General features: G+C 32.9%; 2 protein-coding genes across 2 annotated transcripts in view; one reads left to right on the plus strand and one right to left on the minus strand.

Moving 5' to 3' along the window:
• Positions 1 to 7,296: 7,296 nt before the first annotated feature.
• On the plus strand, positions 7,297 to 8,340 carry LOC125877139 (uncharacterized). Its single transcript, XM_049558461.1, has one exon. The coding sequence runs from the start codon at positions 7,322 to 7,324 to the stop codon at positions 8,141 to 8,143; it is 822 nt and encodes a 273-aa protein (XP_049414418.1). The 5' UTR covers positions 7,297 to 7,321; the 3' UTR covers positions 8,144 to 8,340.
• Positions 8,341 to 22,263: 13,923 nt separating this feature from the next.
• LOC125877138 (protein YIP4b-like) overlaps positions 22,264 to 27,143 on the minus strand; it is a 7,960-nt gene continuing 3,080 nt past the window's right edge. The window contains exons 2-3 of the mRNA XM_049558460.1: positions 23,347 to 23,421; positions 22,264 to 22,988 (exon numbers count right to left, since the gene is read on the minus strand). Coding sequence (XP_049414417.1) covers positions 22,728 to 22,988; positions 23,347 to 23,421 — 336 coding nt within the window. The 3' untranslated portion in view covers positions 22,264 to 22,727. The remainder of the gene's footprint in view (positions 22,989 to 23,346; positions 23,422 to 27,143) is intronic.

The following is a 27,143-nucleotide window of genomic DNA, read 5'->3' on the forward strand; positions in this document are numbered from 1 at the left end:
TCTGTCCTTTGATGGGCATCCAATTTACGTATAATATTAAGTGGCATATGATGGAAATTACAATCCTCTCATTATGGTGCATTACATATTTTGTCCGTTGATGGCATTTGATGCCTTCTTTATTTTCATTGTTTTAGTGGTAGAAGTGATGATAGTCAACCATTCATTTTTAAAAAAAAAAAAAAAAGTTTTCCACAAACATATTAATTATTTCACTGTTTATTTTACTTTATTATATTTCGTAATTTATGTAATTTTTAGGTCATTTATTTACTTATTTACTAAGCATCTTGCATTTTTCCTATTCATTACAAACAAGGTTGTCTTAACCCGTAGGCGACTAATTACTTATGTGGGAAAATTGTACTTCCTTATTTATATCTTAATAATTTGAGCCTATATTATTATTTACCATATATTCATTTTTTTATTCTGTACTTTATTATTTTTATTTTAAGTATTGAACTCTCTTATACAAAATTTATTGAGTTATTGTTGTTTATAAGTTACAAAAAAACAAAATCTGTTTTTTGATGTTTTCTTCTAAATTTCAAGAAGTGCAACAATCATTATATTAAAAGAACATAACATTATTTCGATATTTTTATATCAACTTATCAAATTCTTGAGCCAAGTTTTATTATTCTAACTTTATTTTATAGTTTTTCTTGAAGATTTGAATTTTTTAATATTCTTAATTCATAAGTATATATATTTTTGTTTTAGTTATTATTATAATTTATTCAATTTAAATATGTTAACTAGAAAATATAATTTAGATCTTATAAAAAAAGAGAAAAAGAAACTTGAAGAATTAAATAAATCTCAAAAAAGAACCCTTGACATTTTTAACAAATAATAAATCTAATCGAAAAATATGGGGATGTTCATTAAATAAACAAGTCACAAATAGAGTGGAGTTAGATGATAATAAAATTCAAAAAGAAAATCTAGAAGAAGTTGGTGAAAAATGTGGCATAATCCCCGATAATCAAGAACTGCTAAATACTTTAACTTGTTCCATCCCTAAAATAAATGTGACAATTGACAATTTTTTAATTTATTTTAAAAAACTAAATAAATATTAGGACCCTCATTAGAGTTTAGCTTAATGCCCCCAATCTTATTGAGTCGACCCTGATTACAAAGAAGAATTTCCCACCTATAAACAGTGATGATCTTACAATATTTTGAGTATAAGAAAATAATGAGTGCATAAAGTTAGTTAAAAGAGAGTTCTTATTAATTGAAGGGATGTGTTCTTTTTTGTGAAGCTTTGGACTCAATTTTTTGTTTAAAATTTATTGAGTTATTATGATTGGACTTTTGTATCCTAAAGGAAACAAGTCAAAAAGATTATTATTATACAAATGAAAAGACTTAAATCTCTTTAAAGATAATGAGATATTATTTTCTCATCCTAAAGATAATTTATTTTCTTCGTTTCATTTTCAATTGTAATCTTATAATTTTACAACATCATTTAGCTCATAAAAGCACTGCCTTGTCATAAAAACAGGTACTTTCTTTGTCTCTAATTACTTGTCCACTTTTTCTTTTTTAGTTGTCCCTAATTACTTGTTCATTTTGACAAATCAAGAAAGAACAATTTTTTTTACCTATTATACCCTCAATTAATTATTTTATAAAAGATAAAACTTCTTGAGAAACTTAAGTTTTTAATTCATCCACTTCATAATTAATAAGGGTAAAATGGTAAGCTCACTGTGTCAATTATTGTTTTCTTAACAGGTGTGTCAATTAAAAAGTGGACAAATAATTAAGAAAAGTAATAAATATGAACATTGGCATTAATTTATACAGTTGTATCTCAACAATGGTCTATAACGTAATTAATAGCATTGGATATACAACGAGGTCATCCACAGGTTGATGAGATTCCACCGACAATAATAAATAGGTTTAAAGTATTGTACTTAATAAATAAATTAAATTAAGAGGAGTAGTTATATTATTGTAAATGGAGATTAGTATGTTGAAATATCACAATTAAATCATTAACATTTTGTAATTAATAATGTTCCTACACATCATCATATATTTTGTTATATTCTATATATAATAAGCTACAATGCAAAGATTTTTATAGTATTTAGTTACATTGTAACTATCTTGTTAGCTTTCAATCAAAAGGAGTACTTTTTTAAAATAATAAATATGTCATTGTATGAGCTATTTATTGCTCATTTCTTTTTAATTTGTTAATCTGATTTTGATCTGACACATAGTTTACGAAAGTAAATTAGATTTTGAGAAAAAACATTAAGTGATACTTGAAGTTGTCCCAGATTTTCAAAAAGATACCTTAACTTTGCGTGCGTCCTATTACCCCACAAAACATTCAAAATCACAATAAATACACATTTTTTACACAATATTTCCACTTTGGACAAAAATATCCTTCGAATGTGCAATTTCTTAAAAACAAAAAGTGGGACCCATTATTGATGTATTGAAGGATACTTTGGTAATTTCCTATGATGAATTCGTTTTGTTTGTTTCTTTTAAATTTATTTTACTATACTAAATAATTGTATAAAATATTATAAANTTATAAAAGATAAAACTTCTTGAGAAACTTAAGTTTCTAATTCATCCATTTCATAATTAATAGGGGTAAAATGGTGAACTCACTATGTCAATTATTGTTTTTTTAACAGGTGTGTCAATTAAAAAGTGGACAAAGAAAGAGTAATAAATATGAACATTGGCATTAATTTATACAGTTGTATCTCAACAATGGTCTATAACGTAATTAATAGCATTGGATATACAACGAGGTCATCCACAGGTTGATGAGATTCCACCGACAATAATAAATAGGTTTAAAGTATTGTACTTAATAAATAAATTAAATTAAGAGGAGTAGTTATATTATTGTAAATGGAGATTAGTATGTTGAAATATCACAATTAAATCATTAACATTTTGTAATTAATAATGTTTCTACACACCATCATATATTTTGTTATATATATATAAAAATTATTATTATTAATTAACACGATACATAACGCGTATTCCATAAATATGTGGCATGAATCCAAAATGTCATTGAATATTTTTGGATGTTTCTTTGACTGGACAAAATCTACCACCGTACATTTAATTCTTCTTATACTGAAGGTAAAAAAAAAAAAAAAGGAATAAATGCATTTTAGTGATATAGTCCAATTTATATGTATGATGATAACCTACTCCCATACAGCACCGGCTCTATGCTATATAAAACATAAAGGCATATGTCTTAGATCCTCAGGGGCCTCAAATTTATCAAGAATAAATAATATTTGGTATGAAGTTTTTAAAAAAAATTCTATGTTTGGTTTATTTAAATAAAAAATATTTTTCAAAATATTTTTCAAATCAACATATTTTTCTCAAATTTAAGGAAAATGACTTGTATTTAAAAAATAAGAAAAATATTTTTCAAAACTTCTTTTTCAACCTCACACCTCAACTTTCTACCCTAACTCAAGTCTTGCATATCAATTCTTGATACTTATATGGGATTCAATTCATGATTTATGATTCGGGACCCAACTCCCGATCTCAATTCCAGACCCATCTCTTGGGTCCTAAATTGGATTAGGGTTTGGATTTATATTGAGAACGGGTCCTGAATCAGAATTCGAGGTCGGATCTCGAATCTGGTGTCGAAGTCGGATCCTGAGTTAGATATCAGGATGTGCTTTTTGTCGAGTTTAGGATCAAGAGTTGGGGTTGGATTCTGATTTAGAAGTCGGGTCCTGGATCGGAAGTTAGGATCGAATGTCGGCATGGTTCTTAGTTGGAAAGTTAGATCGTCTTAGGTTGAGAGTTGGATTAGGTTCCAATATGGCAGTCGTGTCTTAGGTTGGAAATTGGAGTAGGGGTCAGATTTCGAGTCAAAAGTTGGGTCCCGGGTCAAAAATCAAGGTCGCAACCTGATTCAAAAGTCGAGTTTGGTTTGGGTGTTGAGTCCCGGATATGAATCAGATCTTGAATCGAGTGTCGAGATTGGGTTCCAGATTAGTAAGGTTGGATATCCATGCGGGAGTCATAATTATGTGCAATTTGAATGTCAGATCACAGGTCGAGAGTTGGGGTCAGGTTTTAGATCAGATGTCAGGGTTTGGTATCAGAGTGGGATCCTAATTCAAAATGTCGGGTCTTGAATCGAATGTGCCGGTGTTGGGGGTTAGGATCGGGTTCAGTTCGAATGTCGAATCTCGGATCAAGAATCAAAGTTGAATCCCAAGTTAGGGTCGGATCATGAATCAGTTGTAGGGGTATTCCAATTTGAATGTCGAGCCAAGTTGGGAGTCGGAGTCAGGTTTCGGGTCAGATCTCAGAGTAGAATTTTGGACTAGTCATCGAGGTCGTGTTCCAGATCGAATATCGGGGTTGAGTCCCAAATCGATTATCTGAGTTGATTTTAAGTTAGAAACTATTTTTCTAAAATGTATTTTCTGCTCTCTAACCAAAAATAAAAGTTATTTAAAAAAAAAATGGTTTTCATTCACCAACCAAAAACTAGAAAAATATTTTCCATTTACCAACCAAAATGAGAAAATAAGTTAGCAACCAACTTGTTTTCCAAAAAAATATTTTCTAGAAAAATATTTTCCTTTGTACCAAACATTTTTTTACTATTCATGATAAAATTACATATTTTTTTAAAAAAACAAATCATATCATTTAGTTCTCTCTAACCCATAAAAATAGAAGAAATCAAGAAAATATTGTTTGAACTTCTTACATTCTCACCATTAATATTCACATAATTTTATTTGTTCTAACTCCTTTTGTAATGTCATTTTGATAAGTTAGAGAAATATTCTATCAAAAATATGAATCAATAGTTAAAAAGCGTTGAACAAAGTGAGTTGTAATTTTTTTTTTGTGTTTTCTTAAATTTTTAAGCATTACAATAAACATATTAAAGTAGAACCAAATTATCAACTTTTTGGATTAATTTCTATGGTTCTAACTCTTATTTTTATTTGAAATTTCACAACTTATTACTTATAAAATTATGTTAACAATTCATATAATGGTTGTCTTGATTAGTAAAAGGATGTTTTTAAAAGTTATATCAATAAAATCTTATATAAAACTAAAAAAATATTAAATAATAATTTATATTAAAAAAATTGTAAGAAAATAAGTTTAAAATAAATACATATGAAGTTTGTTTAGATTTTAAGTTTCTAATTGAAATTTCGTTTTAGGACTCCATTTATGTTGACCCCCTTGTCCCTATATGTCATTTAACAAATTTAAAATGGAAAAGGTTGAAATATACTTGTGTACTATCATAATTCATTTGAGTATATTTTTTGGTTTAGATCTATTTTTTTTTTTTAGAGATTTGCATGTTTAAAACACATGCCTCCTTATGATTTCAAATGTTACAAGAAACTCTTTCCTTTGATATTTATTGTAACGAAGCTATTTTATAACTAAAATGAACAGGTTTATTCCTTGAATATAAATTTTATGTTTCTTTCAATTCTCATAGATACACATATATTTAATTAGTTCTTACAAAATAGTTTCCAAATGACAAAAATGAAATTAACAATGAAAAATCTAAACAATTCATAATTATCAAATTTTTTTAAGCTTGTTTTTCTTTTAAAACCTACCATATATATTTGTGTTAAAGTGTATTGTTTTTGTTCTTAGCGCTTATTGTGATTGTAGTGTTATTAGATTAAGCATATTTAGTTTTTAATTAATTAGAGTGTATTTTCTGTACTGCTTATACCTAACTTGAAGTTAATATCTTTAACTTTTGATATTTTAAGATATAAAAAAAGAAAATTTCTTTTCGATCAAAACTGAAAAAATAAAAGAAGAGTTAACTTTTGACTCTCCTTATAATATTTTTTACACAAATAAAAATGAATATAATATTTTTTTCAGTTTTGATCAAAACTGAATATAATATTTTTTACTCAACTTATGATAAATAAAAATTACTTTAATTATGGACATCTCAATAAACTTCTTCACATTAGATTTTTGCAGAAAAAAGAAAGAAATAAGTTACTACCACCACACACGAAAAGAAATTATTCTATAAATTAATAAATATTAAGTCCGTGCAGAACACGAATTTTTTGTAACTAGTCATAAGATATGAGAGTTTTTATATCAAATAATAAAGTTGTATATAATGGATAACTTTACCCGCTGGCAAAAAATTAATGTACGACTTACGCCAAAATTGAAAGAAACCAACTTAAATGCGTGCATCCAATTAATAACAAAATAACCCAATTTCATAGAAGAGGTTTGAAATTTTTTTTAAAATAAAATAAAAATTACTGTGAAAGAGCAAGTTTTTGGACATTTAAAAGAGAAGAAGATGATGAAAAGAAAAGAAAAAAGGGGAAATTACTCAGAATAACAAACATATAGCCAGCCTATATTAGGTATTATAGTTATAGTTTAAGAAAATTGTAATTCGCGGTTACAGTTTTCTCAATTTTTGCTATTCGCATGATTTGTATAATTTGTTTGATTTGTACAAATCCAGAATTTGTATAATTCGGTTTCTGATTGTATAAATCAAGAATTTTGTATATGCTTACCTTAATTATTTGTATACGATTTATGAAAAAATCATAATAAATTACCTTGTTTGTATATTGACAAGCAAATTATACAAACGGAAATCTGAAAAATTCCTAAATGTAAAAAAAAAAAAAAGAATTTGTATATACTTACTCTATTTGTATATTCACAAGTGAAATATACAAATGGACAGAAATATACAAACCGCAACCTCCATAACAAACAGAACTATAGCTATGAAGCGAAATTATCAAAACTATAGCTATAGACAGGGGCGGAGCCACCTTAGTATGAGGGGGTCCGTCCTTCGACGGAAAATTATATTATTTATACATGGTTAAAATAATTTTTTATGTATATATAGTAGATGTTGAACCCTCTTCGATTGCTTCGTGTGTCTATTTCTACAGATTTTGAACCCCCTTACTGAAAAATTCTAGCTCCGCCTTTGGCTATAGAACCTTATTATGTCTATTATATTTGCTATTTCTGAAATTGTTTTGAAAAAGAAAATACATCTGGTAAGTTTATTTTTTAAAAATATCAAATTGTGACAAAGTATAACGGGAAAAATAATTTGGATCGATAATATAATGAAGAATATATTAAAATTATTTATCATATTATAGGAATATGTTTTTAATCTAAAAATACCGTGGAAATGGAGAAACTATTTTTTTTTCTATATATATGCATACTATATGTTTTGTCTGATAGACATATTCATTGGTTAAACATGGAATCTCTTTACTCCAATATCCATTACTGGCTTGTTGACCATCCAACAATCAGCCAATTTGAATGGAAACAAGGTCACACTTTTGGTTCTTCCATATCTTTTCTTACAATTTCAGTGTCTGTTTACTTATGTCTGACTCTCTTATCGCTCCGTTTTTCTACATTTATCCCTACCCTCACTACCATCACCATTCGCAATATTACCGCGATCCACAGCCTCATTCTCTGTCTCCTCTCTCTACTCATGGTCATTGCCGGCATCCTTTCTGTCCAACACCAAATGCCACCTCATGATTGGAAGTGGATCGTATGTTTCCCCGGTGCCAATCATACTCTTCCACGTGGACCTGTGTTCTTTTGGATTTATATTTGCTATCTTTCAAAAATTATTGAATTTATCGATACACTTTTAATTGTCCTTAGTAGTTCTAGATCGCGAAGGTTATCGTTCCTCCATGTCTATCACCACGCACTTGTGACCGTTCTTGGTTATATTGGGCTTCAGTATGCGCAATCGATGTTGGGTCTTGCTCTTATCGTCAATGCTTCGATTCATGTTCTAATGTATGCTTATTATTTCCTATCGGCTATTGGAAAAAGGCCATGGTGGAAAAAATTGGTGACAAATTGTCAAATATACCAATTTATTCTTGGGTTTATAATATCGGCTATGATGTTGTATTATCACTTTACAACTGAGTTTGGATGCACAGGAGTTGGAGCATGGTGTTTTGGTATTGTTTTTAATGCATCACTATTAGTGCTCTTTCTTGATTTTCATTCCAAGAACTATACCAACAACATCAAGAAAGAGCTTTAATTTATGGTCCCTTAATTTATATCACTTAAGTCGAGGTCATGTCTTGTCCTTCAGTATAATGACCGCTTTTATGTTTTTCCAGAATTTTATCAGTTCCAAGCTCAAATGCTTGTTCATTCATTTTCATTTCAAACAAAGGCGAGCATCTCCTATGTATCCATTGCTTATCCCTATTGCTCCGCTACTTTGTTTTTTTTTTTTATCATATTTTTATTTAATTTCCCACTTGATGTTAGATGGTCTTATTATTGGAGTTTCGGTTAAATTTGAATTACACTTGTAGTTCCATATTTTGTTAGCTAGTTAATTATTCTCTTACTTTATCTCAATTTATGTCTTGACATATCATTTATGGGAGATAGACTTTAAGAGACTACAACCAGGTTGTTGGTCATCAACTTGCAACTCTTTAAGCTACTTTTGATATTTTGAATTATTGGCACTATTTTTATTCGATTTAAAAAGTATTCTAGATCATAATTTAAAATAGTTGAAAGACATAAAAAAAATTGATCGACTCTTAAAAATTTTCTATAATCAAGACATATAGGGTAATATAGTTTATTTAAAATTTATATTAAAAAGTACTATAAATTATAATAAATAACAACTTAAAATATTTCAAAACCATATAAAATTTATGTCTCTCCAAATTTTAACTCCATCACATAATCACTACTATGTATAGACGTGGACACCTCTTCGTCAACGTGTCTGCTTCTAACCGAGTGCATTTATATAATATTTATATTTTCTTTGTTATAATTTATTTCTTAAGTCTTTTGGGTATTTAAAAATTACGCAAAATTCCTATATATCACGATTATTAACAGTTTAAAATATTTAAATCTTAAAAGGCATAAATAATTCGATTGACTCTTGAATTTTTTTCGGTGCCACATATATTAGGATAGAAGAAGTAATATATATTATTTGCAAATGACCTAAAAAATACTAGTATAAGTTACAACAATTAACAACTTGAAATATTTGAAAGATATATAAATTTCACGTAGATTGAAACATAAGGAGTAATATATTTTATATGAATATTATAAATAAAATATATTATAAATCACACTATCTAATAACTTAAAATAATTTTTTTTAAAAAACATATAAAAATTTGGATGATTAATCTCTAAATTCCAACTCTGCGACATCAATTGCTATCGAAATGATAACATGTATTGTGCCCGTATTGGCACGGTCTCCAATGTCACATAAATTGATAGGGTTACTGCCCAAAAGTGGTTGATTTAACAATTATTTCTATTAATGAGAGTTGGTGTACGAAACGGACGGGTGCTGCAAAATATTTACTAACCATGGTATAGATAGAACCCACCAATTTTATATTACTTACATACCCTCATATTTCCATAATATTTCATTTTCATCATATCTAATAACTCAGCAGCCAATTCTGCAATCATTTGTCCATGTCCTTTGCTTTTTAGCCTATTACAGAATTTTCTTTTATATCTAGTGTGAGCAAAAGTAGAATATGTTACATTTGAAATTAACAGTCTAAGGTGTGTCAATTGAACACCTCACTGATGGTCAAATATGGAGCTCAGTGGCGGATCCAGGATTTAAAGTTCGGGGTGCCAAATAGACTTATCGATTCAATTGATTTTATAGTTGATTAAATTATTCGTCTTTCAATAAATATCATAAATCAATCAATAAAATATAAATAATAAGATATTACAAATCCTCACTCCACACTAAAAGCATGAAGTTAACAAATTTAAAACTTTCAATAATATTACTAATATTATAAATATTCATCATTCATTTACAATTGTCCTCGACGAGTTTTCATATTCTGAAAACGATCGATAATGACATCATTACTAACATTTATAAATACATCACGCTCTATGCAACACACTAGACAATCATTTAAATATTGATTACCAATACTATTCCGCACTTCATTTTTTATGTGCTTCATTGACGAAAATGCTCTCTCCACCGTTGCCATAGCAACAGGTAAAATGAAAGTCAACTTTACAAGTAAATAAACAAGTGAAAAGTCGTAATAATGTAATTAATTTAATTTAAGTCAATAACAATTATAAAAAAAATTAAAATAATGTGCCAGCTTCTGCAGCAAATTTCTCAAAAAAATAGGTACAAATGGGATTCGAACCTGCGACATCAGCCTTCTAAATTTGCCCTCCTACCGTGGCACCACATGCCAGTTTTGTTCTCAGGGTGGCACACTTTATATTTATATCAATATTATGTATATATACCTATGTATATATAGAGTTTTCGTCAAAGTTCGGGAGTGGCGTGGCACCCCCACACCCCTTTATAGATCTGCCCGTGATGGAGCCACATATAACCATAAAATTCACTTACTGATTGATCGCAAGTGGAAGGGGGCCACTATCCAGAATATCCAAAAATTGAAGGTATGATTTATGATCGCAAATGGTTTTGACGGACCGCGAATGATTCACATTGAGCTAAGAAGCTGATCCACAATGTTGTCTATAGACAGTATGTCAACTCCACGGTCCACAATGTTGAAGATAAGAGAAGTTGAAGATATGGAACAGGTTGCACAACATGATACAGTTAACGTATACAATTGTTAACTGTTAAGAGAGTTAGAATCGCACTAGGATTGGGTCGTTGAAGTCGACTAGGATAACTTATAATTGTAGTAGTAGTGGTCAACATCTACTCTTGTAAATTGTATATTTGTATTGTAGTAGGAGACTAAGTGTAGCAAACCTAGGACTCTATAATTCACTCCTATAAAAGGAGCATGCACTCGACAATTTTATTCATCAATATAATCCATAATTTCTCTAATTCTTTACGTGAGAATTCTACATGGTATCAGCTCATAAGCTCTTCCGCTCACTAAGTATTGAATCTAAAGTAACCACATGTTCAAACTGCAAAGCCCCCCTCTACTAAAACTCTATCCACCTTTTTGCTTCATCACCTCATTGCCTTGTGTTCCATTAAACTTAAGCGAACAAACTATCTCATATGGAGGATACAAATGATGTAGTTGATTCTGGTGATGAGACTAACTTATCTCAATGCGGAGAATGAGTCAACTAGAAGTAGTTGTTCAATTGGAAAGACTGTTGAGAAAGTTGTAATTGTTGAGAAGAATGGAGAAGATAGTGGCAATATTGACGACTTGGAAGACAAAGATGTATTGCTAAGGAGTTAGATCTCAAGAGCATTGATAGAGGAAAACATGTACCTGATTATGAGTTGTTCAACTGTCAAGGAGATGTGGGAATGCTTGAAAGAATTTTATCTTCAAGCAACAAAAGATAATGAGTTTCAACTCAAACAATAGCTGCAAAGTGTTAATCTAGGAACCAGAAAGATTGATGAATATATTAAGGAGTTCAAAGGTATATATATATGATGGTCTTGCAACCATTCACAAACTTGTGAATGAAAATAACAAAGTAATCAATTTTGCTAGAGGTTTAGGTCTAAGTATAAGACTTTTATGACTGTCATTTTAGGGAAGACACCATATCGCACCCATAATCAATTTGCTAATGCTCTCACGGGTTTTAATAGAAGGGAGGATGGAGAAGAGATGCCACAACAGAGCCATAACATGACATTCTTTGTTCAAAGGGGTATGGTAAGAGGAAACTACTCTCAGGAAAGAGGAAACAACAACTTCAACTCTCGAGGAAGAGGCTTCAAGCCTGCTGGACAAGGAACAAAGTTCTCAAAAAAAATGGATATGGAACAGGTTGTAAGAATAATCAAAGTTTCCAAAATGGAAACAAGGAAAGGAACAATACTGAGTCATGTCAAATTTGTGGTAGAAATAACCATACTGCTCTTAAGTGTTTTTTTTTTTTTTTTTACAGATGGAGCTATTCTTATCAATCTGTAGATGAACTACCATAAACATTGGTTGTTGTCAATCTACATAATACATCTGTTACTGGTGACACTATGTATATGGACTCAGGAGCAAAAAGTTAATTATATGACACATAACTCAGGTATTCTATCTGAACTTAAACACTACAATGGACCAGATAAAATCATCGTTGGGAATGAATCACAACTAAACATAACACATGTTGGGAATACAACTAAATCAAGCCTGAAATTACAAGAAGTCCTTAGATTACAAAAAATCTACACGCAGTTAGTAAACTTACTAAGAGTTTTTGCACTCTTGAATTTAATGAAACTAACTTTGTTGTAAAATATAATTGAATACAAGGCCAAGGGATCTAAGAGGAGTGAACTCAATGTTTTGGAAGATAACAATCTCTATGCTCTGACTACTGCACACAATTGGAATACATTAGACAACATGTGGCATACTAGATTAGGACGTCCTAGTTTGAAGTCATTAGAAGTTTTGAGTAATAATAGTTACATCAATGTTAGTAGTTGAAAAAGGGGCCTATTGTTTGTTCTAGTTGCCAATTAGGCAAAAGTTGTAAACTTCTATTGGCTTGAGAAACAAAATTGAGAAGGAACCTTTATTGAAAATTTATTGTGATCTGTGGGGATCCTGCTCCAGTTGAATCCTCTCAATATATAAGATGTTATGTAGTGTTTGTATATGATCACACAAGGTATCCTTGGCTTTATCCACTGAAAAGAAGTCTTGAATTATTTGAAGTATTTGTAAAAAAATTTTAAAAAATGGAAAACATTTTTTTAAAGAGATTAAGATATTCCAATATGATAGAGGTGGTGAGTTCATCAAAACAACTTCATTAAACATTTGGAAGATTGTGGTATTGTCAGGCATATTTCATGTCCTAACACACTTGAACAAAATGAAGTTTCAGAAAGAAAACATATTCATATTGTTGAGACTGATTAACTCTCCTACTTCATTCTAACCTTCTTTTGTTTCTATGGATTGAGGTATTTCTCACTGCAGTTTTTCTCATTCATAGACAACCCTACTTATTCTTAAAGATGGTAACTCTATTTGTTAAGTTATATGGTGAGAAATCTGATTACAATAACCTAGAGATGTTTGGTTGTAGGTTTTCTCCTTATATCAAGGGTAGTAACAAGTTCATTCCAAAGACCCACCATTGTGTGTTCATAGAATACAACTGCTTATACAAAGGTTACATATGTTATCATTCATTAACAAGAAGAGTGTATGTGTCCAAACATGTTGTCTTTGATGAAAATACATTACATTTTGTACCTCCAAGTCAAGATCAGACTAACACTAATGTCTCACTTCATCTTGCTACATTTGTTGAATTTTTCAACAAATTGTAGGCACATAATGATCCTAATTCTGGGGAATTACAACTTACTGGTACAGAAGCTACTGGTGACAATGTTACTAAAAAATCCAACAGCCCGCATACCTCTTGATGATGATAATGATATTGATCCCTCAAATGTAGGATTAGATGATGGTCATGAGAAATAGGTTGAAAGTGCAGGTCCAGACAATGGTGATGAGACTCAGGTTGCAGATTCAGGATCAACTAGTGGTAGTGAGGAACATGTTGCACGTGAAGGTCCAAATAGTGGTGGTCCATCAAATCCCACCTTCTTTGTGACTATCTCACAAGGAATACACTTAAAAGTTGATCTCTCAAGATGAAATCTGACAGAGAACCAACAATCTAAAGATACTACACTACAATCAGTTGTCTCAGTTGATACACCTCATGCATCACAAGGGCATCACATGATCACTAGACACAAGGTAAAGTAACATCACCTGTCACTTGTTGCTAACAACAAAGAAGAAATTTTGAGGAACCAAAAACTACTAAGGAAGCACTAAAGTAACCTCATTATATGCAGAAGAAAATCAATGCTTTACATAACAACAAGGCATGTATATTGATACCCAAATCTTCTGGTATAAACTTAGTTGGTTCAAAATGGATGTTGACAACCAAGTTAAAGGCTAATGGAATAATAGATAGATACAAAGTCAGGCTTGTTGTCAGGGGTTTATCACAGCTTGAAGAGATAGATTTTGAAGAAACTCTTAGCCCTATGGTTAAGTCCACAACTATTAGGGTGGTTCTATCCATTGTTGTCAGCTTTAAGTGGGAGGTATACATGGTTTAACTAGATGTCAAAAATGCATTCCTCCATGATTTCTTGTAAGATGAGGTATACATGAGTCAACCTCCTATATTCGTTGATCCTAGGTGTCCTAATCATGTGTGTCTACCGAAAAAGGCATTGTATGTTCTTAAATAGGCACTAAGATCTTGATTTGATAGGTTTAGCATGCATCTCTTACAGCTTGGTTTCGTTTGTAGTAAGGCAAATCCCTCCTTGTTCATTTTTCAAACTCACAAAAGTACCATATTACTCTTGTTATATGTAGATGGCATTATTGTAACAGGAAGTAATCTATCACATGCCTCATATTTGGTTCTACAACTTAAAAATGAATTTTCTATGAAAGATCTTAGTCCTTTACACATTTTTTTGGGAGTAGAGGTCAAGTATTTTATAAGAAGAATTCACTTGAGTCATAGTAAGTATGTTTATGAGTTACTGGACAAGACAAATATGACATTGGCAAAGGCTGTAGCTATTCTTTTTGCTCAAAATCATGATTTACATGAAGCTTTGGGAAGTCTTATCAATGCCTCTTTATACAGAATTATAGTAGGGAGTGTCCAATATTTGACACTCACAAGATCTGACATCACTCATACAGTGAATATACCAATTCAGTTTATGAAATGTCATAAAATTGAACATCTTTACGGAGTCAAAAAGATTCTAAGCACATCAAAGGTACTCTACACTGTGGACTCGAAATTATTTCAAAATCACCTTGTAGGTCGTATGAATATTTAGATGCTAATTAGGGAGGCTACACCACCAATAGGAAATCAACTACAGGCTATAGCATCTACGTAGGTGCCAATTGTATTTCTTGGACTTTCAAGAAACATACCACAATAGCTATATCAAGTGCTGAAGTTGACTATAGATCACTAGACTCCACTATAGCAGAGATGACATGGATGACATATCTACTTCATGATCTTGAAGTGTATCTCAAGTCATTCCCTAAACTGTATTGTGATAACTTGAGTGTTTTGTACATGACAGTCAATCTAGTTATGCATGCTAAAACCAAACATATTGAAATGAACTATCATTTTGTTCGAGAAAAGGTGGCCAGATGTCAACTTCTTACTCAGTTTGTGAGGTCCAAAGATCAGCTAGCTCATATCAAAGCATTGACAAAGAAACTCTTTGCTGGATTTCGAAGCAAGCTAGGAGTAACTATTCCTCCACTCGCTAGCTTGAAGGAAAATTTTAAAGATAAGGTAAGCTGAAGATATGGAACACGTTGATCAACATGGTACAATCAACGTATACAATTGTTAAATATTAAAGAGTGTTAGAGTCACACTAGGACGGGGCTACTGCATTAGCTGAAGTCGACCAGGATAAGTTATAATTGTAGTAGTAGTAGTCAACCTCTACTCTTGTACATTGTGTATTTGTATTGTAGTAGGACTCTAAGTGTAGCAATCCTAGGACTATATAATTCACTCCTATGTATGGAGCATGTACTTGACAGTTTTAATCATCAATATAATCCTTGACTTCTCTTATTATTTACGCCAAAGTTCTACACACAAGTCAAAGAAGAAGGAACTTCCTCGAATGTAGATAATTTACGATCGTCATATGTGAATCGCATGTCAAATTTGTGATTTGTACTTAGTTGATTGTAATGATACCTTCCGATCTTTATGGGTAAGCCAATGAAAAAATAATTGGGTAAGAAAACATTTTGAGTACTGACTTAAAAATTTTAGACGAGGCTAATTATAGACAAAATCTAAGCAAGGTGGGTTTTAGGGAAATCCGAGAAAGGACTGGATAAAATTTCTACGCTTGGATTGATTCTTCAATTATTTAATACATCAAGGAGTTTGTAAGGCTTTTCGGAAGTGAATTCGAGTAAGTACAACTTTTGTTATCAAACTTGACATGAAATGGTTAGGTTAGAACGTCAAACTTTGAAAGGGTGTTGCGAAATGAATTTTTTAGAAGAATTCCAAGTTTCTGTTCGGTGCAAGTCGCATGGCTGGTGGTGGGATCCCACTCTAGCGGGTTGGGGGCCGCTATAGCGGGGTAAGTCACAGATTTATGCAAAACGTCCCAAAACTGATCATTGTTATGAAAACTCATTTTTGGGAAGAAAAAAGGGCAACCTTAGGATTTTTCTTCAGTTTTCCATCAAATTCTTCGGTAAAAATAAGTTAACTACTCCCCTTAACTTAGTAATTCAATTCTTGGACCTTAGAATCAATGGTAGATATCTTAGGGAAGAGATTTGACTTGAATTAATGATGGGAAAACCTTGATTTGGGTGGGACGATCATAGGAATGACCTGAGGTTTAGGATTTGAGTATAACCCAGGTATTTTTAGGCCATTGTTCATTGATTGCGTTATTTTGTTATTGTTTTAAATCAAGAACAATCTGAAATTTGTAACAAAGGAAAAACTCAAGTTCTATAGAGTTTTCAAGGCTTGATTTGAGGTAGGTGATGGTTGTTTATTTTTCAAGTTATGTAATGTGCGCGTGTTAACTAATTATGTAGTATTACTTGTACAACATATTGGAAAAAATATAAAGGGATAAATGTAAAATGATATCAAGTTGTCAATCTCATGTAATGAACTTGTTTAATTTGCTTGTGGCTTGCAAATGTGTTTGATTCATTATATATGAGACTTTGTGTGATATATGTGATTGATGGTTAGCTCGGGTACCATGCCTAGTACAAAATATTCTATTAATTGACTTGGGTACCATGTTGGTACATGTTGCTATTAGTTGGATCGGGTACCATGCCTGATATGGAATATTATATTGGTTGGATCGGATACCACGCTAGTACATGCTTTATAATTGTTGGCTCGGGAACCATGTGTGTTGATTATTCTCTTATATGTTTTGTTCCTTGAGTGAATTGAGATTGCTTGTAATCATGTGGAAATTCTTCATGTAAATCTGTAAGTCTAGATTGGTGATTGAGAGTCTTGTGGAATTGCTAACTTGGTTGGTGTATGTGTTGTATTACGATTAATATATTTTAGTTATATGTTTACATCTATATCTTTAGAGCTGGCCGATGATCCTTCCAGTACATTGTGGTTGTGTACTGATACTCTAATTGCTCTTTCTATATTGAGTATATGGCATATTTAGGCAGCTGTTACGAGACCTCAAGTGTGAGACACACGATATCTGAATCCAAGGGTAAACTGCTTCTTTCGGGTTGTCATGGATTCCTCTTAACTTCTTAGTCCATCTCTTTGGACTTAGACCTTTTCAGACTTATGTTTTCTTTTATTTTGGGGTTGCATCCCCTTATTCTAGACGATTAGAGTTTTGGTACACGACTTTCAATTTCTAAGGTGTTATTTTCACAAATGTTTTATGATAACAGATTTTGTTTGTGGGAACTTAATCTTTATTTGTTTTAAACTGTTATTTTAGACGTTTGTTTAATTACAGATTGGTTGGTAATTGATTTTCTCACTAGAGGATTAGTGTGGGTTCCACTCATGGCGGGTTGGGATCGTGAAAAGAAATTTATGGTGTACTGATGGGGAACAATAGTAGGCTATTTATGGAGAGCTAAACAATATCTAGGAATTGTATGTGATTTTTACGATCCATAAATGGTGTCAACATGGTACTTCTGTTAGATTTTAATTTAGAATTTGTGGATTAATATAAAAACTTTTTGTAGGATTTTTGTATATATATCTTTTACAGATTTTGTACGAACAAGTTAGACCATTGAAAATTCTCTTTTCTAGTCATTTTTCAAGGAAAGAATTCTATTACTTTCAAGCATAAGTGACTTTGATGTAGACATTTAAACTCTGACAAATGTCATCGATTCAATCTCGTTGAAGACTTATTCATCTCAACGATTGAAAAGGCAATAAGATACCGAGAAATTGATCAGAAACCAGATGAGCAATACTCGCGACAATATCAGTATCACCACCCATACTCGTCCATCATGTACAAAATGAGTTCCAGAGGAACTAATATCACATTGTATACAATTTCAGAAGAACATGTATAAACTGAACCATCTCTCAAAAGCTAAAATGCAATATGAACAACATTGTTAGTTAAACATTTGCCAATTTGTTTCCTTCTCTCTATATATGTGCAATCTCCACATGATTTCCTTTGCTCAACAACTCCTTAATACTTGTCATATCAATAGAGACAATCCAAGGAATCTCTCAAATGCCATCTAATATCTTCTTTGTGATTAATGAATCAGTTTCTATAGTCAATGATACAAGACCATTATAAACAAACACAATACTCCAGACCCAATTTTACTACTTTAACTTCTATAGTTGTCTTAACTCTGCATACACCAAATCACCTGCCCCATTCCTCACACAAAAGTGCTAAAGCTCCTTTACCATAATTTTCTTTACTACAACAATTTGTGTTGCATTTGAAACTTCCCAAGGCTGGGTAGTTCCAAACCACCACCATACTTCAATTTAAAGGAGCATATTCTTCAAGGAACTTTACAATAATTGGCCAGGACTCATACCTGATTTTAGCAAATAGGAATTACTGCTTATTAATGCTAAAATCATAGCATGTTCCCACCATATCTAATGATATTTCTTCTTCTCCAAATTTTCTAAATGATATAGGCAGGAACAACCTTAAATAAAGGTCTCAACTTATTACCACACTCTACAATATCCCACCATAAGTCTATTACTTGTTTGAGTTGTATTAATGGACCTGTAATCTAGCAACATGCATCAGCAAAGAGCTTCCAAAGACTAGCAGTAGTAGAGGAATGAATAAATAGATGATCAACCACCTTATCATCACAACAACAACATTCAACCTCATTAGTGAATTTCATCCTAACTAGGACTTCTCCAATAGGGTTCCTCCTATGCCACATAAGAAAATAAACTTTAAAATGGATCCTTTTCTCCCAAATTTGCATTAGATTCCTATGTTTCTCTTGTCTTTGTCTAATCATCTCCCAAGCACTTCCTACTAAAAAATTTCTATTTCCAGCAGGCTGCATCCACCAAGTTTTATCTGATTTCTGCCCTTTGCTCAAAGCCTGAAGAATCTGACCATTAACTTCTTCATTGAAGTACTCCTACAGCAAGTTAGTATTCCATCTACTAATTAATGTACCTCCTCCACATTCCCATGAGCATGATTGAGAGGCATGTGGAATTGCAAAGCACCTAGGCGAGTCCAATTATCAAATCAAACACTTGCATGTCCTGCTTTTGGTTCCCACCATATTGCTTGATCAAAAGAGTCCCTAGATTGTAACATTAGCTTCCAGATTTGAGAACCCCCTTTCTATTCAACCATTTGAGGTCTATGTCTCTTACAATACTGATTCAACATAAAGTGAGAAAAGGCCCAAAATAGTCCCTCATCTTTGGATTAAAACTCAGTCATCCTTGAGTTTTCACATGGAACACTAATAGTCTCTCATGTTTGCAATATTGGTGCAATTTTGGTCTTCCCCTAAATTTTTGCCTATTTTTTAACATTAATTTTGTCCACAATTTTATGTAAGGAATGTCCAATCGTCTTTTTATATATTTAGTAGAAATAATAACTCTATGTGAGAGAAGGTGAGAAGAAGAACATCTTGTTCTGCTTAGTGGAAATATTACTGCAGCTAAGCTAAGAACATCTTAACAAATAACGTTGTAAGAAAAGAAAAATGTGTACTATTGCACGTGAAATCGTCGTGATGAACCTTTCGACTTTACCTGCAATACGATTTCTACTAAACAAAACAAGGGGAAGAACTTTTGGAGGAGGACCAAAAGTGCACCAATATTGCAAACATAAGGGACTATTAATCCTCCATGTGAAAACTCAAAGATGACTTTGAGTCTTAACCCAAATATGAGGGACTATTTTGGGCCTTTTCTCGAGTATTGTTGGTCCTTAAAGTTCCACCACAACTTAGCAAAAAGAGCATTTGTAATATCAAATAAAGATCTGAAATCAAGGACTCCCTCTTCTTTAGGAAAATAAATAGTATCCCAGGTAATCCAGTGTTTAACTTTGCCCTCTTCCTTGAAGTTCTACAAAAACTTTGCAAACATCATATATATATGTATATCATGAATGACACAATTTGGAGGACTAATAGCTGATAGTAAGCATATGAGAATATTTTGTAGTACATTCTTAATCAGAACAACCTTTCCTCCAAATGATAGTAGCTTCCCTTTCCAGACTTGAAGCTTGTTCTTGATCTTCCTAATTAACTCTGTAAAATGTATTTTCTTTAGCATGACCAATTTGACACCCTAAATACATCAATGGAAACTTTCCTCTCAGAAACTAGTCACATTTCCCACTTCCTGAACAACAAAGTGAACAACCTTATTAAACATGTAAAAGGAACTCTTTCCTTTATTGAGGTTGTGAATCCAATATGAGTGTTGTGTTCATGTGTAAGGTTTTCGAATTAATGCATGATTTTGGATTTTCGATGTCTCGTTATTTTTTATTCTTAATTATTGGTTGGTGGTTGCATCAACCTAAGTCAATTGACTAGTTTACTAGGAAAAGTGAACTCAAATTTGAAAGAAATAATTTACGAAAACTTTGGACGCTAATCCTCATTTAATAGAGTCATTTATGAATAAGGAATTGACTTGACGTAAGTTTAATAGTAACTATTGTGCATTTGAGAAAATCATTAAGAGCTATATTATTAACTTATTCGAAAACATTAAGTAATAGTTTAGAGTGCATATCTAAAACAACTAATTACAGTATTTACATGAAAATTTAGGACATTGTATTTCATAGATTGGGGCACAACTTGGTTCTTCAATCCTATTGATTTACAACTTCATAAAAAAACAGCATTCAGTAAGTTAAATAAATATTTTCTTTCTACTTCCTTCCCTATCTTGAGTGTTGAAGTTTTATATTAATTATATTCATCTAATTGCAAGCATTATGTCATAAATGAAATAGAAATTACGATCACCAATCAAATATTCATCTAATTTGGTAGTTTTTTCACACTTATTCTTGTGGGAGTAGACCACAACGTTAACTGTATTTGACTATACATCGTTGCATCATTTTATATGGGTAATTTTGAGCATATCACTCTATGCCGTCAATGAAAATCCTTAACAGACACAAAATAACACCTACTACAATCAACTAAGTAATCAAAATATTGTGTTAGAACCAACACAAAAAAACTAACTATTACAACTCAAAAACTATATGAATAAATCATGATAGGAACAAGTTCTTTCGTTATAATAACTTCTTTTCAAGACTCATTGTGTGATACTCTTCTCTCTCTAACCTGTGTGTGATCAAACTTACAAGCATTATGTCATGTTGTTTATATAAGTGTGAACAACTGCCTTGTAGTTTTCCAATCCAAACAAATGGTTCAAGACTTTTTAAGAATTCGATCCTGATTCGACTTTTTTGTGCGTTTACTTTTTTCTACTATTTCCAAGCTATTTTATGTGCATAATGTATAATAATGATTTTGAATATAGATTCTGAAATGTGCTTCTAACACTTTTCTATTTGTACTGTTATGACCAGCTGAAGCAAACCACCTACACTTTTCATGCAACAAATGACAGGTCCGTTTCCACATCGGTAATAACTTATTTGAAGTGTCAGGGTCGTTGGTGGAGTAGTAAGTACTCCCTCATCCTTAATCAAGAGGTCTAGCTCGAGCCCTTGGCTACAGAGTCGCCTTTGTTAGGGAGCGCTTTAACCTCCAATGTAGAACTTCCTAGCACGAATCTAGATTTAGTCGGACTCCAATGTAGAAAACAGACACCGGGTGGGAAACCAAGAAAAAAAAAACTTCTTTGAAGTCAATCTAGTTGTAGAAAGAATTAATATTTCAATGCTACTGTCTAATTCTCATTCTATCCCTAGTAGGTTCAGGGGATACGAGAACAGTCTGGGTGAGCAACAACTAGACCATACCAGGTCTATTTTGCAAGCACATGGCACATGTACATTTCAGATAACAAATCATGTATTAAACAAATATTACTGAATAGGTAAAAAGAATTTGAAAATAAAAGAGTGATACAAAACATTGTATAATTATGTGCAAGCTTCTCCTTTGTATTCATGAAAGTGTAACAATTACAAATATTAGTATATGATTCCATATAACTTTCCAAGTCTCCCTTGGCCTTACTCAGCGAGGAAAAAAGAGTTGACACATTAACTAACAAGACGAGTATGACATGTGACCAATCAACCATAGTGCTCAGAGGCATCGACATCCATGAATGAAGAGACCATCAGCAGAAGATATCTTACACAGCAGAGACAGTGTTTCAGGCTTACAGCATAACACCAGACATAACTAGATGTATATAACATCTCTAGGACATGAGGACAAAATGTGAGATCAGTGGTCGAACCAAAATTATCAACAAAACTTCATATGGCAATCAAAAAGTCCACTACAATACATGCCTACTTCAATGTGCGTTTATCAGCTTCATACATTTTCATATGAAATGCATGACTGCCATCAATCAATGGCGATAATGAGAAATCCAACAGATACATACATGAGTACCACAGGATACAAGGCAAGAGCTTTCCTCCTAGGGTTAACAGCTGTACTCATGAAGGGGTATGCTGCCCAAGAACTCCAAGCTAGTGCAACACAAACCACAACCACCTTCAATATCACATTGTCCTTTAGCATGCAAATAAAGGCACCAACATCAAGTGGGAATAGACAGTAACCCAGAAGACTGAGGCTTTGAAAGAAGATTATGTGACCGCCCTGCAGGTCAAACTCATTAATTTCATCTGAAGTAAGAGAAACATCATTTACATTAATTCTGCGGCTCTCAACTACTTTAGTGATGTGAAAAGGAATCTGCATATACACTCATTAGTGTCGGTATAATGGTATTCCTTTAGTGACAGGAGCCTATAGAATGCATTCCTGGGTATATATGCACCACTGAGCTTCCCTTTCCCTATATGTTCAATATCTGACATCTCTTGGCATCTTTAGTATATGTCAAGTAATTGCCTAAAGATGTTTAAGCATATACCCATATTAGGGTGTTTTCTTCTTATGTTATTCATGTTTTGACCTTATTTTGTATAGGCATGGGTTGAGAAAGTTTCATTACCAGTAACAAGACATTCAATGTCAGGATGACAGCACCGGCAGCCAGCAGAGCAAATGCAACAGCAAAAACTTCGGACTGGAAGAAAATTTAAAGAAAAATAAATCCGGTAGTCAGTAATCCATCACTAAATCACTCAAACCACAGGCAATTAAATATCAATTAATCAATCACATAAGCCTCAGTCGCAACTAGTTCAGTTTGGTTATATAAACAGTCCAAGCTATTTTGGTTAGGCTATATATAACCACAGGCAACTAAAAGAAGTATAATATAAAAGAGTAAAATAAAGGGTGCCTGTGGACTTTGTTACAGTAAAAAGACAGCATGCCATATTTGAGCAAGATCCATCCCGACCTAAGTTTCAACAGTCCAAAAACTGATCTAGATCTATTCATTCCATCAAATTGTCTGAAAATAACTTAACTGTCTAGACAAACAACATTTCCACTTGACATTTGATAAACTCTTGATGGTTTGTTAATGGGTCCACAGAAACATTGTTGATTGTTCTCAAACTAGAAAGGTAACTCCTCACACCATGTTGAATAAGAGATAACTAGTAACAGCATAAAAGCAAAAAATTTAAAACAATAAAGAAATGCAAAAGGTTCATTTAGACATGAATAAGAACTGCCCACAGTGAGATGCATGAAAACTAAGTGATCCTCTTTTTTGGGATAAGGTTTGCACCAAGTAGCACCAAGTAGGTGCATTGGGGTGTGCAATACAAAAGGCAGAACTGAGTGATCTTGAGTTTAGGACTCACAGATCACATTTATACCAAAACCCAGTTTAAAGTGACGGATTCTCTTTGGCCGACAGGGCTTCTATTCAGAAGAATTTTTCCAGTTAATGAAACAGAAGAGTTTGAAGTTCTTTAACATGCTTCTTCATTCACGTTTTTCCCCAAGTATAGCAAAATATGCACTGATGTCTTCCTGGTTGATTAGGTAAGTCTCACTGTAAGTCTTAGTTTCTACCAACCATTTTTGGGAAGTCTATAAAGTAGCTATGACACTCGTCTTCCATCATATATACAAGCTTGAATAGTTTTACATAGAAGAGGACTATTGAGTATTGACACTAGAATTAGACGTTTATTATTTGCACCTTTGTTAGAGTTCTGTTTATACTTCATTCCCTCCCATTGCATCTTCTCTTCTTTTACCACTTCTGCTTCTCCTTCTTAAGACCAGTAAATTCTTAACTATTATATATCTGGTTTTCTCTTTTTTTATTATTCAAGCAAACTATACAAAGTCAGATCAGTACTTGTAACTTCCTCTTTGTGATCATCGGCTATCTACTCCAAGTTAATTAATCTCCCACCATGAGATAAGATGGTGAAGCTGCATTAGAGTGGTAGAAGGGCTTGTGACAACATCAATATACACTTTGAGCACGAGGCACTTAAACCTCGACCTCAACAGCTTCAAATGAAGAGGTAAAGCAAAAAATGCAGGTAGGGCCTTCACAGGATGGGCAAGAAATTGCTAGAATTTTTTTTGATAAAGAAAATTGCTAAAATATTTTAAGCTAAGCAAAGCAAGAAAAACAAGAAAATATCTCGTAAGCACAAAGCAAGGATAAATGATCTTGTCCTCATCCTCGTTAAATAACCCGTACACACTAAATAGGATTAATAGTTGCAATGGAGAAGCCAAAATGCATAGATAAATTGCACTTAAATCCCTCTCTTTCCGTTTCCTCCAGCTGAAGACATTACCTTCTACAGTAACCACTAGTCATCCTAACAAAGCACAGATTGGAATCTTCACCAGCTTAATAGTCTGGAAGTCTCTCACAGTCAACATATATATATCTCAAGAGTCAAGCTACTGGAGATACTAAATGGGCTACTATAGTTGTTCTCCGCAATCTTGCCCTTGTTGACGCATAAAGGATATCAAAGGTAACTAGTTCTTTACCAAGGAAAGTAACTACGCACTTGTCAACCATCCAATAATCGGAATCAGGTAAAATGGTGATGCTCAGACCTTTGAAACAACAAATTGAGGTATACACAATCCCTCCATTGAAATGTATGTGGCATAGTTTGACTGGGCATGAGTTTAAGAAAGAAAGGAAGATCTGTGAACTTACAAGTTATCATCTGGCCTGCAGTCTACACTAGTTCTTCTACCCACTCCCTTTTATCCCACATTATCAAAATCCCTCCTCTACTACTCCTGGCATCCAAATGTACTTCTCCGATCTATTAGCCCACAACTCCCTCATCAAATTGCTTACCCCTCCTATATTTGTTTCTAAAAGAACATAAATGTTTGCCCCCCACCGGTGAATTAATTGTTTAACCAGTCTCCTCTTGTTTGCCCCATTCAAACCCCTCACGTCCCATGACACAATTTTAATCTTCACTGATCTCTAATTGGTGGTCTTCTCCTCTTTCACAGCTCACTCCTAGGTTCCCCATCCTTATAGTTGACCTCAAAGAATTAAATTACTAACCTCTTTTGGGATCAAAAGGTTGTTTTTGACTCTGACATTTCTCTTCTTTGATCTAGCCTCTCAAAGAGGAGCTCTGCATCTTTTTCTAAGCCATTAAAAATGGCTCCAAATTCCTTGCTTAATTTAATTGTATTTTGCTGCACCCAGGATGTTGCATCAGATTCCACCTCATTATTACACTCACTTGAGTCATATTGGATAGGTGTAGGCTCTTCAATCAGAATCAGCTGCATTTGTGTCCCTTCCCTTGTTTTTCACATTATCCCATCTGCATCAATCAACTCAGTTTCCGAGATCACAGCTATAGGAATTATGATCACATCTGCTTCATGGTTCGTGTCGATCCTCTACATGTGATCCTCAACCCTTTCTCTTACGAACATCCCCCTTTCTTCATCTTCATAGTTAAAACCTGTCGCAGTTCGCAGCTCCTCTACAATGTCCACATGAGCATTTATGCTTTCAGTGAAAGGCTAAGCTGTAGGATTTTTCATTAAGTCTTTCTGTCCTTTCTCATTAAAATGAGAGGAAGGACCACTTTCATTTAAACGAAGAGAAGGCCCAACATACGAAGTGGAGAAAAATTGGTCCCTGGCCCTACTCCTTTTGAATTGTTGCATCCAGCCACGTGCCCATCATCTTTGTCCATGGTGTAAAATCCTCAATCCTATCCATTATCCAACAGATCTTTCCTAGCTATCCCTTTCCCCTTCCTTGGAGTTTTCCCTTTCTCCACAATTGACTGACACAAGCTGTTAGCTCCTCTTCCGTGAAAAGTTTTGTCCCCTCTTGCTTATCCAACAACCCAACTTTTTTCAAATTTTGTCGGCTCTTCTACCCATACTGGTAAAGTGAATCTCCATTCCCCATCCCCGAGTTCAACCGACGTCGGAAGATTTTTCAGCGACCCATTACTTTAATTCAAGCCCATCTCAAGTGATTCTTGAGCTCCGTCTCCGACCATCCGCCATATTTTTCCCCAATCTCCTTTATAACCCCTGTTGGACCATACTTGAAGTGGCAGACCTAGAACCCTAATCCAATACCAATAGAAATTGGTACTAACTGAGTATGCTCTAGCTATTGATGACCACCAATCCAGCTTGAGACTGCTTCCCTGGTTTTCTCCAAGATTCTTTCATGACATGCTCTGCGTCCTTCACACTTTGAAATTCAAATAGGAATGGAATCTCGTTCATGTCAAACACTTGGAGGTTATGTATTCCATGCCAAGCCTAATGTGCCCATTTCTTGACGTCATTTTGTGAAGGGATTTCATTGCACTCGGCGAAACTGACCACTAAGCATCTTTTTTTTTTTTTTTTTTT

This window comes from Solanum stenotomum, chromosome 9 (assembly GCF_019186545.1).
Source record: "Solanum stenotomum isolate F172 chromosome 9, ASM1918654v1, whole genome shotgun sequence".
Lineage (NCBI taxonomy): Eukaryota > Viridiplantae > Streptophyta > Magnoliopsida > Solanales > Solanaceae > Solanum > Solanum stenotomum.

Excerpts from the sequence above, each read along its gene's own strand:
- LOC125877139 (XM_049558461.1), top strand. The coding sequence starts at position 7,322 with ATGGAATCTCTTTACTCCAATATCCATTACTGGCTTGTTGACCATCCA.